At 40.8% G+C, this 15,036-nt stretch overlaps 1 protein-coding gene across 2 annotated transcripts in view; it reads right to left on the bottom strand.

Moving 5' to 3' along the window:
• The window catches only part of LOC108109211, a 35,799-nt gene that overhangs the window by 4,314 nt on the left and 16,449 nt on the right, over window positions 1-15,036 (bottom strand). Inside the window, exon 1 of one of the 2 annotated variants that reach the window (XM_017217656.2) lies at window positions 14,023-14,439. The exons of the other annotated variant lie outside the window; for it this stretch is intronic. Within the exon in view, the coding sequence (XP_017073145.1) occupies window positions 14,023-14,025 (3 nt within the window). The 5' untranslated portion in view covers window positions 14,026-14,439. Of the gene's footprint in view, window positions 1-14,022; window positions 14,440-15,036 lie in introns of those variants that run through there. 2 annotated transcript variants of the gene reach the window in all.

A 15,036-nucleotide genomic window follows, 5' to 3' on the forward strand; every position in this document is an offset into this window, starting at 1 on the left:
TGTTTTCCTGCCACTCCACTTTTGGCACTGACACAGCTCACAGACATTCATAAAAATAATCATTCCAATCAATGCGACTTCAAGACTAAGCATTGAAATTAAATAAGCAAACTGGTTTAGATTTTGGCCGCTTTGCGAGCGTGTGTATGACTGTTCGTTATCTATTTTTTGTGGCCTGTTAATATAAAAACGGAAAATAATTACTGAATCTACATGCTCTACTCGAAGTTAACAATTGTGAACCTACACACGGACGTATCCGACCGAGCGGGGCAACAAAAGTCAACCTTGTGCCTTAAAATAAAGCAAGGCATTGTTGCCCACCGCCGGAGACTTATGGCTTAAGTTATATAGTTATAGTTATAGTTATAGTTATAGACCAGACCATGCCCGATATATATACACTAACAGTATAGTAAGTACGTATTCCGAAATGAAATCCAATGCCCCGGCAGGCCTCTGTGTGGGTAATTACCACAAATTAACGAACGTATTCTGCGGCATGCCTTAGTAGCTGAACTATCTTTGTCATCAAGTTAAACCAGCGTTATAGTTCAGCGTAAATGGAGTAAATGGGAATGGCTAGTAAGTGGAGCACACATTATCACCGCTTTTATGATCGAGTACAGCTATGGTCAGATCCGAATCTCAACCTGGGAATCGTTAAACTCTCAAGCACTCGAAATGATTTAACAAATTTCTTACTTCCAGTTGAGAAGAACCTCTGCCGTGCTGCTGGGCTGCTGTGCTGTTGTATAGCATATAAATTTATGTATTATAATAATTATACAGAGAAAACTAAAAACGAAATGTCATCGAACGCTCAAGTGGCCCAAAAGAGCTCCCCATCCTGCGAGTTTGTTTTTTATATGCTTTTCGGGCCTCTTTCGACTCGAGTGGCAGGCATTCACTGATTTGAATGTGTGTTGCGATGTGCGATGCCTAAATCAGGGGAAACTAAGAAGAAATCAAAGAAAAGAATTTCTTGTGCCCTGTTTATTGTTCTAACGCCGTTCCGAGTAGTTTTCAGGGCTAAGTGGCCTTCCCTATCCCAGGGGTTCAACGATTTTCTGGCAATACTCAAGATTCCTTACCTTAAATCACTTTGGAACTAAATCAATATTTTTCAAATTAAATGAAGTATTAGTAAGCGCTTTTCAAGGGAAATACATATTTATAATCAACATAATTGAAATTTAAAAAAAAATTTTTAACTGGAAACTAGAAAAAGTTGTAATTTAAAACTTTTTGGAACTATTTTCCAGGAAAAAACATAACAGAAACTAGCAGATTTCGTTGATAAACCAAGTCAGAAAATTTCTTGAAATTCTAAACTTAAATACCATTCTTTTTATCAGTAAACTGTGACAAAATATGGCAATCTGTTAAGAATTTAAAGTTGAAGTTATTCCTATGGCTACATCACAGCCAATGACTCCTTGGCCCATTTAATGGCATTTGTCTTAAGTTGGCCAAATTACCTATAAGCCAGAATCAGTAGTTTGTGCGGCGGCAAGGCAAAGTTTCTCCTTCGGCTGCTGCTCAGCTGGCCCAGCTGACGGAAATTGACTCATGGCTCAGTTGAGCTCACAGTTCGGCTCAGTTTGGATCGGCTGAGGGCGAATTATGCTCCAGGTGTGCATGACACGGGTGCCGAAACAACGAATTTATTAGAAATTTGTTGCACACAAAAATTACACACATACACCGGCACACTGACGGGGCCACATTTATGCAAACAAATAAACTAATTTCATGACGCACACGCGCGCCTGCGCAGTTGCCAGCAAAATACATAGCTGGGCCAATGGCTGTGTGCTACTTGCAATTGTAACTAGCTAAAAAATGAAAACTCTAAGATTTTCCTTTGTCAAATGCGGCTTTGTCTGCGTCCGACCTGGCCTACACCCAAAAATAAACAGAGAGTGAATGAGAGAGAGCTGCACAGGAAACAATTTCGTGGAAACTTTAGAAGAATTCTAAGAAATTCTATGATTAAGAAAGAAGTTACAGTTCTCAATCATAATATTATTTCATATTCACATCTCTCATATTTTATCACTCAAGATTTCTCTCTGTGTAAAGTTATAGAGTGAAAAAAGTAATAGAAAAAGCTTTGGCCCGAGCGGGTTCAGTGACTTCCACTCCTCGTCTGCGACGGCGACAAATTGCGTTCGGAGCTGTGACAATTGCCAGGCATCGAATCCACCTTTGCGCATGCGTAGGTCTAGACTTACTAAATTATTATTGTTCGGTTTCATTAGTCAGCCGAAAACACAAAACACCAAAACACCGAAACACCAAAAACCCAAACCCAAACCCAAGCCTCTGGCATACGAAATGGCGCAGCTGTGCATAGTTTTCAAATCAGAGCCAGACTGGGTGACAGTCGTAGATATCGTCAAGTCAAATGGATTACCTTTATCTTCGATTCCCAGGCCTCGCACACTACACTCCCCCGAACAATTGGAGCACTTTGTATATATGCTCTATGCTATATGATGATATATATACTTAAAGTCAGCTTTCTTGGGCCCAGAGCACACCCTGAAAACATGGCTGACAAGTTCATTACTCCGCTCCATCCATCCAACCAACCAACCATCTACAATTGCCGCAAACTTTGTTGGGACTGCTGCTGCTGCTAAGTGCTAACTGCCATATATGGGCCCCACCGATTGTTATTGTCTTTAAGCCATTCGTAGAATGAAAATTGGTTTGTCACTCGACTTGCTAAATGAGCGTGGTACATGGTAACAACACTCTGCGATCGTAAAATAGTCGAGCTGCGTGCTCTGAATAGCTGTCGATTCTAAGACTCTATGCTAAAGTCTGTGGGATTCCAGGAAGCTGAGCTCATTACTTCCTATTAGTTTTCAATTTAAAGTTAATATAAGTTCAAAGTTTACTAGACTTTAGGCTCTAAGTATTACATATCATAAAGTTATCCATCAGTTAAGTGATAAGAAAGGCTGAGGACTTACAGTAAAGTTCATGAGTTAATAACCAGCTTGTACTTTTTCTATAGTATGTCTTCTATCATTTAGCAATAAATGGATATTGGTATATAAGTTCTATATTTCTTATTAATAGATCTTCTTTAATGTAAAGATATTTCCTTGAATACCTTTTGAGCAGATTCCCCCACCAAGCCAGAGCAGAGCCTCTTAAGTCGCTTCAGGGCGTGGGTGATTTCGAGTCTAATTTCTTGATGTGGGTTAGCATTGAGCTGCCATTGCTGCATGTACTCGATTGTTATTATTATTATTATTATCTATAACTCTCTAGACAGACCCAAAAGCCCAATGAGAAATGGGAAAAGGTAGAAAGAAAGGAAAACAATTCTAGACAGTTCAGTCGAGTTCAGTTCGGGGCATTTGCGGCATTTTTGGTTTAGTCATTTTCCAAAAATTCATTTGAATATCGAAATTGTTTAAGTATCCATATGTGCTTGTGCCAGTGTGTGTGTGTGTGTATCTAATTTCTATTTGTATTGGGCATTAATGCTTTCCGACTCTCTACTCTCGAACCCCCTGCCCCATCGATGAAACTTCTTTATAATCGCATCAAGTCATGATTGCGCCCAACTTCGAATCAACTTTGGTTTTTTTTCCCTCAATTTTTTTTCCTTTTAAATGTATTTTTGTTGTAGCTATACTGTGTGTGTGTGTGTGTGTGTGTTTGTGGCACTTGAAGGCGTTCAAAATAATTTGTGGTTCCATTTAAGTTGGACTTAAAACGAAAACTCAAAACTGAAAACTGAAAACTGAAACTCTTCAAGTAGACAACGAAAATAAAGAAAGCCCTTCCCCGCTCTCAAAGCCTCTCGACTTGTTTCTCTTTTTTTTGGCATTAATTGTTCCATGAACCGAATCTAAGATTGATTGAACGAGTTGAACGAACCGAACGACTCGAGTCCGCCAGCAATGTAAATTATGGCACTGCGATTACCATTAGAGGCAGAATGAGTCTGACTTTGGCCCGGGATCTTCTTGGGATCTTTAACTGAGGAATGAGACACGAACCATTTAGAATGATTTGTGCTTCGATCTGCTCCGATCTTTCTTTATACATATCCCGCATATATATACTCGTATATATTCGCTTAAGGGGTCTGACTTTTAGCCAATCGCTGCTGGCCACGCCCGAATAATGGCAGCAAGTAGCCGACGCCTTGTCATGTCGCCATGCGCAATAATAATTACAAATGATCAGATGTCAATTTTTATGGCGATATTATTTTACAGCCTGCCCCCCGGTTGGAGTTTCTTAAACAAATGAAATTTATTGTTAACGGTTAGTGACCCGAATTACACGTATCGCTTATTTATATCTCAGCCGATCCGATAGATGGATGGATCGATGTGAGCGAGTGTGTGTGGCATGTATCTTTTAAGTAGCAAACAGCTTTCCAGCTCAGACTCTGATTCTGACTTGGCCCCTTAAGCGTTTTAATTGCGCCAATGTACGAGTGGACCGACAATCGACGACCAACGGCCGCCTACAACTACTACTCGATCCGCCAAGCTCGCAGCGGCGATAATGTATCTTTGTATCTGATCTTAATGTGTTTGGAACTCAGAACTCAGAGCTCAGAACTCAGAGCCCAGTCCCAGCAACAGCTTCGCATGAGCATTAATAAGTACTTGCTATATAGTCTCGGTTGGGAGCTGAATTGATCAAATGAAATGAACACGGTCATTATAAAGACCGGAGGCTATGCCCGTTCAATCGAGGGGAATATGCAAAGAATTCGGCGGGAGAAAGTCTTCGATCGAACCACAGAGATAATCTAAAATGAATCTGCGAGAACCCTAAGTGTGGCGCTCCTAATTAATGTGTTTTCATCTGAAAGCCAATTCCTCCCTCTTGGCCATTTCAATTAAAGCCAAAAATGATAAAATCCCGACTTCGCTTTCAATAGAGTCCCCCTGGAACAAGTCAACCCCCAACCCCCTGCTGCCGCCCAATTGACAAATGCTAATTCTCGCTTTTCAAGATACATTTTGCATTTGGCAGCTGAGTTATGCCAAGGCATTAATTCAAACCATGAGCATGAATGTTATTCATTCCGAGCGAATGGAAAAGTGGCCACGCACATTACTTGCAGCGTTTGTCAACCGGAGATATAGATATAGATATAGCTGTATACATCTGGTGGATTGCCTTCTGAACTCATTGCTCACTTGCCATTCCCTCCCCCCCCGTCGCTTGTTCTTTATGATTTTGCACGTACGGTTTGAATGGGTCCTGGGAAACAAGGGAAAAGTCTGGCAGGCAATAGGCTAGGAAGTAAGGAAATCAGGACAAGCGGAAACTGCAGCTGGGTCAGCACTGTAATCTGGCGCAATTAATAAGTATCTCATAAATATCGCACGGCTTTCCTAGTGCAATCGCAATCGCAATTTAAATGTTTGACTTGGGCTCGTTTATTCACTTATCAGGCGGCTAAAGCCAAAGCAAAACCCAAGCCGAGAGCCAAAGGAAGAAATTAATTTAATTGCGCATAAAGTACAAAATTGTTTAATTATGCCAAACAGACGACAACGCCAACATCGTCGAGGGAAATGTGTGTTAACTAATTCTAGGTAATTTAACCAACTGCTGATAAAGCCAAGAAACCAAGCCAAGACGAAGGTAAACTGAGGTAAACTGAGGTAAACCAAATGGAACGCCAAGAGAAACGCTCCCATTTGGCATTGTTGACGCCTTCTTTGTATAGTTTATAACTTTTTATTTTGAGTTTTTTCCTCGGTTTCTTGTCTAATTTACGTAAATTGTTGGAAAAGAGCGGGTGTGCCCTGGCCATCATCGGGCTGGGTGACGGGTGCGTGAGGTAAGCCATCTCTCGGAGCTTGGACTACAAAGACACCGGAAACATGTAGTTCCACGATTTACTGATTTCCCTTTAATTCACCTTTAAAGTGTGCAGAGAGCGTATTACAAATTCGTTCAGCCCTTTGAGCTCTTTGGCGGGGATTTAACTATTAATTAGACACAAATTTACCCACACACATGGTGTCCGTTTTCAGTGATTTGCTGAACAAATTTACTTAAGCATTTGATTAGGCCCAATTGATAGTAACACAAGAACAAATACGCACTCATAAAGATATGTACACATGTATTTGGGCATGTCTGTGAAGACTGGGTGCAGTCATGAGTATCCAAAAATAATCACCTGGGCCTTATCGAACTAAATAAATATTAAATTGTAATTAAAGTCATGGGAACGAAGTACTGCGAGTTTGTGTGTGTGTGTGTGTGGGTAGATAGGTCAACAAGAAAACGTTAACGTTAAGACTACACATAATTTAAAGCTCTTTTGTTTATCGATGTCGCACACCTCGGCGTATTTGTATCTGTAATTGATAAATAAGTCGCGGGGCCCTTGCCTAGCATTAAGTCAACTGATATTTAATTGCTAATTGCATCGTTTAGGGGGCTTACTTCGGTCACTATCAATAAACTAAACTAAGCGCCTGTGATAGATAACCTTAATTAAGCTGTCCGGCAAATCGAATTCCAGGCATTTCTTTCAACATTCTCAAGTGACAAAAAGGCCTGAAAAGAAAAACCCACATGCCAAAGGAAAACTAAAACTCAAAAAACTGAAACCACACAAAACAACGAACAATTTGTTTGTACTGCACACCTGGACGCGGTTGGGTATCTAGATACTAGAATCTAGTCTGCCCGGCAACAACAGCTTGATCTCAGTTCCGAATTCATTGATTTCGGAGTTTGGAGTTTGGAGTTTGGGGTCGTGGCTGGAGGTCCAGTATCTGCATCTGTGGTGCCACTTCCCCCCGTGCCCCACAGCCGGCGATTATTATGCGCAAGTGTGACGCATGAATCATACCTACAACCCATATAACCTATATAACCATTTGTTTGTGGCCGCCACTGCCGCCGTTTGCCATTTGCTCGAAAGTCATGCGCTTTAAATTTTAATAAATTAATTTTTGCCTTTTCCTTTAGTTGCAGTTGCCCTCGCCGACCGAGCGAGAGCACCTCTAGTATAGTCCGAGATATGCATATATGCCTTAAATATGACTGGTCGGGCAATTAGTCGGCGAATCTGAATCTATATCTGACTGAACGAGGTATTCGTCTCTCTCCCCCAACATCTCGCTTGCTGTTCCCTTCTGTTTCAATGCATAATTAATTATTTAGAAAAGCAATCATCTTTCTAGTGCCCCATTTCCCGGCAACCAGGCAAAGCTATTAAGTGCAGCAAGTACCCGAGTTCCTTTGGCAAACTTAATAAAATAGCAATCCCAGAGGCAAAGACATCGAATGATGAATAGTAGTTGCCCAATCGAAAACCCAAATCAGCTGTCAGGCCTCGAATTAGTCGGTAAAAAACAAACACTGTCCCGGGGTGTGTATACCCATCTACATAGTTTCTCTCCTTTTTGTTTAAATTTTTGATTTTCAATTTTAAATCAATGCCAAATGGCTGAGATCGGCCAAGAGGAACATTCCAAAATTCGGCATAAAAAATGCTGACGACATTTTTAATCCTAAATTCGAGACTAAACTCAGAACTCGACGGAGGGGGGGAATCGAATCCAAGGCGGGGGAGTGCTGGTCCGTGATCAAATCTCAGATTTTAACGCGCATACCTGCGTGGCCGTGATCGTGCGATGGCATCGGAGACTCGTATTAAAATATATATAACATCCTCGCCACACTCCTCCCCCGCACTGTCCGCCAGTGCATCAATGGGAACCCTAACTGAAGTCGTAGAATCAAGATTAGGTTTTAATAATTCCGAGTGAGTAGCTCCCGCTTCCTCTCCGCCCGTGAAAGTATCTGTCGAAGTTGGAGTTACCAAAAACCGAGACGTGTGAGGGATTAGCAGTCTCTCTGTGTGTATATGTCAAAATATCTCTCGATTTACTTGGAGTAAAAACTGAAATCATGTTACTTTCGGATTGCTCTGTCCCCCGGCCCCTGCTCAGACAAATTCGAAAGAAATTAAACAATCCAAGAGATACTTTCGGGGGTAAAAGGGTGTGCGCGGCGAAAGGAAGCTATTAAAATACAGAACACACCCAAAAAATATTTTAACGACAACCAAAACAATCAAAGTCGAGAAGAAGAAGGCCGAGGCTCAGGAAGCCGAGAGGGAGAGGGACTGCGATGATGATGACAAAAGACGAGATCGGGGTGACAGCGCGATTTATGCTTAAATGGTACGCGTTGAAGCATAAGTTATGCCGACGAAAAGAAAAGAGTATCTCACAGATACTTCTGCATGGCAACTGCAATTGCCAGGGTTAATCATTATTCCGAACATCTGGGTGCAGAGTGGGAAATCTTCAAGTATCTTCAAGGTACTTAGAAGGCAAGGAAGAGCGATTATCTTAAAGATAGCTAAAGGATGGCTTTGTAGTTTTAAGTATTTTTCATACTTCATCTTGCTTCAGTTTGATATGAATAATATTCTGGAATGTATCTAGCAGATATTCTCTTAAAAATCCTAATACACACGAAACTATACCTAGAACTCTAGCACAAAATTAGCTCCAAAGGACAAATGGCCTTCGGCTGAAGTATTTCTTAAGTTGAGTTTTGAGTTCATATCACACAGCTGTCATTATTCCAATAACTGGTTGGACATACAGACACACACACACACACACATACATATTCAAGATTCGACATTCAACATTCAACACTCGGCGGGGCAAATAAAAAACCGAAGCAATGCGCAGTTGTTGAAGTTGTACAAAAGGAACGTAGGAACTCAAAAAAAAACACACTCAAACACACACTCCTGGGTTCAATTCATAATCACAGAAAGAGACGGGTAGTTGAAGCGAGAAAGAGACCGAGAGAGGCTCACTATAAAATGTTAATCCTATTTTATTAAGTGCACGCCATGCGAAATGCTGAATTCCCGGCCACGACAATGAAGATCATTATGAGGATGATGACGCCGCCGACAACCCCTTTTGGTGCTTGGCCTGGCTTTGCTCTTTTTCACTACCACCACCACCACCACAGCCATCAGTGCCCAACTGGATGCCCAAGACCAGCTCCCCTATGCTCGTATTTCGCCCTGACTATATATCAACATTAGCTAATCTCGGTATCAAGCCAAAAGAATTCCTATTAATTCTGCGCAACTTCAAAACTGAAGGGTTTTCAAAGAGAACGAACGCTCGAATGTGGGCCAAGTTTGAAATTCCTGGCAGCTGCCTGAGAGTCTCACTCCGATCTTGAGTTATATAACTCCTCACAGCTTAGATACTCGGCTATATCTTACAGTTGAAGATACTTTTATGCGCCCAACTCATCCCTTAATTGCTGATAAATCGCTTCTAGTTAAAATACAAAATCTGCTAACTTTTCTGTCATTCGAAAGGCGGGGCAGCCTTTGGGCGTTGCCCCACCTGAGCTACCTGAGATGATTTATGTTCCCAAGTCCTGAGCCGATCATAATTTATGAACGTTTCTGGCCAATCGAGATGTTCTCTCATCACTGGGCCAGGCGAATAAAATTGATATTTTTCGGGGCAAACAATGAGCAGAAAATGCGTTTCCATTTCACGATTATTGTGACTAATTGCGTTTGATTGTCAATTGGTTTGCATGTTGCAGACAAATAAATTAATGGCCCACCAGAGGGTAAACAGGGAGCCGTTGAGCGGGTCTTTGGCCCGCATCTAAGCACATGCTTTTCCATGGCGGCTTGGAAAATGCAAGCCACGAATTCGGTGGCGTGAAAAGTTTACCCCGAATATAGGGCCAGGGATCGGGTTAAGCACCCAATTCTCATATAGAGGGCCAAAACAAATGGTTATTCAGGACGGACTGAGGGTACCATCATATTTATAAGTCGATTGCTATTAATTCGTTACTTAATTGCTGCTCTTATCGAGTCCGAGAACGAGCGAGTGGCGTTCTTAGTTGGGGGAAGGAATGTTTTGTATTTCATAGTCGCTCATTGAAAATAATTAAAATTAATTAAGACATTCTCCTTCTCCTCGGGCGCATGCATTGCCTAACCGTATCTATAAATTTAAATCGTCTCTAATTGAGCGACTTTCGGGTGATGCCGCGGACTTTGCCTCTTAACTATATACATATATATTCGGGTATATATCTTTGAAGTATATTCTGATGTTGCAATAACTAAGCCAGCTGACTGATTTGCCCGAAAATTCTCGTCAGCGGCAATATCAAAAATATGAAACACGTGCATTGATTGATTGCCAGTTTATTGTCTCGACTCAGGGCCGGGGGATTAAGGCCCGAAACTCAAAAGACGACTTGCGAGGAGGGGGTTACCCCTTGTGGTTCGCGGATATGGCGATGGTGTTGGCCACGTGAGGCGTCGCGTGTGTCCCGGAAAAGCGTAAAATCCCATTGGAAACGTTAGCACGGAATACATAAGCTTAAGCATCATTATAGGACTCTTATTTCTGGTTAGTCAGGTTTGATAAATTGTACTTTTCGAATGGCTCTTCGAAATTGTTATTTCAATTATGGGTTTCAATCAGCCAAGTGAAAGAAAGATACATTTTCTAGGATTACATTTTGATATCATTTATGAAACTACACTTCTTTTCCAAATATTCACCATAAATTAATAATTAACAAGATCTGCTAACTAAAATAAGTTAATATAATAGCTCACGCTATCATCTTTTGGCCAACAAGGATGTGTCGATAGCTGAAGTAAAGAGCCTGAGGCTTCCATATGAGCGAAACGTAAGGTGACTCAACCTCAACCGGCTGTGGCTGTCGTCTGAGTTGACTGACTGACTGACTGACTGAGGGACTGAGGAAGTGAGAGAGTGAGCTATTGACTGACTGATGGACAGATGAACAGATGGACAAGCATTGTTTGCGACGGGCACTTTTCTTACACTTGCATTAATTTTCCGCTGTGGAAACTATGGAAAACTAAATGAGTGATGGAACGAATTTGCATTCGACATTTGAGGCGTTCACAAACGCAGATGGAAACCGAGCCCGAGCCTTAATATCGATACGGGAAATTCCTGAGGCATTAGCATAAACATATCGATCGCAAGGCTTTCAGCAATCGCCATAGCTGTCCTCTAATTCCGCGTGTCGACAATTGTTTATTTTCATTGGTTGCTTTTTAAATATTTATAAGCATAGAGCCAATAAATAAGACAACTTATTTTCAACACGAGGTATGAGATGGCATTTGGAAGGGAGGGCCAAAGGGAGCCTCCTTTCAATTTGAATTCCAAATCGAAATTTTTATGGCACTTGGAAATTAAGTAGTCAGATACACACACACACACACTCTGGCCAGCGAAATCAGATCAAATCCCATTCCAGATGGTGAAAATGAGCCATGGAAGAAGTTCCCAACCTCATCACCACATCCCTCTACCCACAGATATGAATGTATCTACGAGTATGTGCTTTTGTGGGCATTAAAAATAAATTCAAATAATTGCCAATTCAATAGACAGCCAATAAAAAGGGGGTTGGCAGCTGACAAAGCTCTCTAAATGTGGTCGAAATGGTGTTTTCGATTAACTGAATTGGCCAACAATTACATAGAAAGACTAACTAATCAAAATGTTAGAAAATATGTACTAAATTGATACTAAAATAGTATAGAATCATGATCATCTCTGCAATCCCTTCTAAAACTGTCACTTTAAGCAGTTCGCTTTTCATATAACCATTAGTTTTAGTATCACATAAAACAGTTTTCACAGCCATTTTCCGTTTTCGGCGAATCTTACCAGCTGTAAGATCTATATTTTCCAAGCAGGATGCGGCGGCAAGAGTCTGATCTTTTGGAATCGAATTAATGAGCAGATTTTCCGCGGCAAGATGGTCCGAGTGTGTAGCCAAGTAATTCTCATTACAGCCACTTTTTGGCCAATTATGATTATGCCATATAAAATAGCGTATTCCACGATTATCGGCCACGAGGCCCGAGCATGTGTTTGTAAGAGTGGCAATTAATAAAACAAATGTGCTCGTTTTCCTTTTCGTTTCATCTCTCCACTTCTCCGGCCGCTCGAACATTTTGAGTGGAAACATATCGTGCACATTCTCGCCCGACTTTTCAATGGAAAAGCGAGCAGGGAAAAAGAAAAGTTGCAGGGGCGCGCACGCCCTGAATGGAAATGGTAAGGAGCAGGAGACAGGGAGGGGGTGGGCCATGGGCGATGGGCAATGACCATACATATTGGGGAATATGATTTGTGTAAAAGTTTCGGCTGTGATTAAGCACTCGAAAGTGTAATTGCAGTCGTGTGTGTGTTTGTGTGTTTGCGTGCACTTAAAAATAGCAGCCCCCAACTAAGACCATAACTAAAGCCCATATGGATCCTATACGATGTTATATGCGAACGATCTGAACGATCGGAACGATCTGGCGACGGCAGCTGGTGGATTTCGGAGCGAAGAACTGCGACGACTGGCTCAAGTCAATTTTTGAATAATTATGAATCGTTTTTCGCCGTTTCGTTGTTCTCTAATTATAACAACATCATAATCATAATCGTGATCATAATTTCATATTTGGCTGACTCTTCGCATTTTGCGGCGTTCTTAATGTGCCAAAAGTTTATTTGTATCCCGCCGTCACACACACAAACAAACACATAGCTACACACAGATACAAATGTATCTCGTTCACATATGGCACAGAATTTTCAATATTTCTCAAAACAACCAGAAGCCACAAATTTTCTTCATTTTTCTTCATATCTTGCATTTATTGCGATTAATTTGAAAATCGGATACATAACCATTTGATTGCGAAAAATTGTTGACAATTGAGAAAACCTCTTGGCGAAAAATTCCTTTGGATTTGCCCTCCGATGATATAATATCTTTCTCTTTAAACTTCCTCTAAGACTTATTAGTCATATGCCATATTCTGCGAACTAAGAACGTTTTAGATAGCTACACTAATCTAGTGTTTTTTGTGCTTAAACCATCGAGTGCGAAGTCATGCATTTGCTTAAAAATTATCAATGGAATATTTTTGAAAAACGCCCGAGAAACCCCAAGGGATAACGTTCGGAATTTGCCATATATCCGCTAGTCGATAGCTAAGAAACTGCGGATCCTTAGCGATTATGTCGGAGTGCGGCTTTTGAAATTCATTAGAATTATATTAGTTGGGATGCCGAACTCTAGGAACGGAAGTAATACGTCAATGGCTTAATTGTAGTGTGTGCATATTGCTTTATGGCTCCCAGAGCAAATAAATCGCGAAACACAAATCAGAGTCGCCTTTTATGGGTGCAGTCGCTTGGGTTAAGCGAATCAGCAGCGCCGGAAATTATAGAAATTAGCGATGCCAATAATATTGAGCAGAAATTAATATGCAGGCAAAGAGATTAAGCTAAATTTATATGTACGTCGCGGCGTCGAGTGCGTGCCAAATAAACAAATAAAAGGTATTCGCATTCTAAATCGGAATATCTCCATTGGTATCTCATTTTGTTTCGCTTTATAATATGCAATAATCTAGCCCGCACGAACGTTAGGTAAAGATACCAAGACACCTCTGAGTCGGCTAATGACTAAGACTAAGGAGTGTCGGCCAAGTCACACAAACTTGGCTAATAAAATAGAAATTAGCCAGTTCGCGCTGAATCACAGGGCGTATGAAAATATGGTACTAGAACGTTTATATTGGCCCAAACCGATTTTGGAGATATGTTTTTGTTGCTGCTTCGCAATAAATCAATATAGAAGACATTTTTCCTACAATGTATAGCTAAGAACATTTATTTATACCCTTAGATTTTGATTTCTGAAACTTATCACTGAATTATGTAGATAAAGAGTAGCAAGGATTTTGGTGATGATTTATATAGTTTTAGTTTTCTTCTATATTGCTGAATCTTAAGTCTGTGTAAAATAACTTCTCTAATATGCATTTTTCGTATTTTCTTATTGCGACTAAAACCCCTTAAGATCCCCTTAAGAACTACTTTGATAACACAGTTTAAAGTCTTTCGAAATACTTTGATTTTCTTATTCCAGCTTAATATTTACCATTTTGATTGTCGGTTTGCTTGTTCGTGTGTGTGTTTGTTATCCTGCTCACAAAGTCCTGCGAAAAGTTCTCTTTTGTTTGTTGATAATCCCAAAAGCAGGAGTTTTAAAAGTTTGTCCTTTTTGTTTTGGTTTTTATTTTCAGTAGTTTCTGCAAGTTAATTGCACATTTTCACATCGGTAAATTGGTTTTTAAGTTGGTTTCTTGGTTGTGTAAGCAGCACTCGAGAACCGATTTTTCGAATATTGTATTTGGTAGTATGTTTGAATGGCGGGTTTTTGGGTGATTGATTTGATTAGAGGGAAGAACGCCGGATGAAAAGCCAAGAATATTGCCGCTGCGCGCGCTCGCACGTCCGTTCACTCGCAGCCTTTTTTTTTGACTGTAATGTTAAACGCTGACGGCGGCAGAGGCAGTGGCAAACATACAGCAACAACAATAACGAATAACTAATAAAATCAATTTACAAACGCACACAACGATAGAAACACCCGAAGAGCGCTCGTGTGCCACTTCGTGCAATCGACGAACGAATGTAACATGCTGAAGAGAGCAAACACGCTCTCTTTGCTTTCGTGGTGTGCGTTTATCATACTTGGCTTAATGTGGGCCAAAATAAATGACAATAGCGGCATTTGTACTTTAACTTGCGCTCTCTCTCTCTCTCCTCTCTCTCTTCGTTTTTTTTTTGTTTTTGCTCTCTTGAAGAGTGGGTGTACCAAACGAGAGAACCAAAACAAAACCAAAAATGCGGCTACAACAACAGGGCGCTCTCCAAATAAAACAACAACAAATATTATATCTGAATTATTTGCCCAGCCAGCAAAAATAGTTCTTTATTTCGAAAAAGAAAGGAAGAAGCTAAGTCTAAGGATGTTGCAGCTGCATAGCATAATTTTGGGAGTTAACGGGGTTCCTCCCCCGGTTTTTTTATATTCCTTTTTTTTACTATTCCTTGCATAATCTCCTCGTTTATTACTCGAATTTCACAGCTAACGAATTGAAAGGAACCC

The sequence above is a fragment of the Drosophila eugracilis genome, unplaced genomic scaffold (genome assembly GCF_018153835.1).
Source record: "Drosophila eugracilis isolate 14026-0451.02 unplaced genomic scaffold, ASM1815383v1 contig_1765, whole genome shotgun sequence".
Classification (NCBI taxonomy): Eukaryota; Metazoa; Arthropoda; class Insecta; order Diptera; family Drosophilidae; genus Drosophila; species Drosophila eugracilis.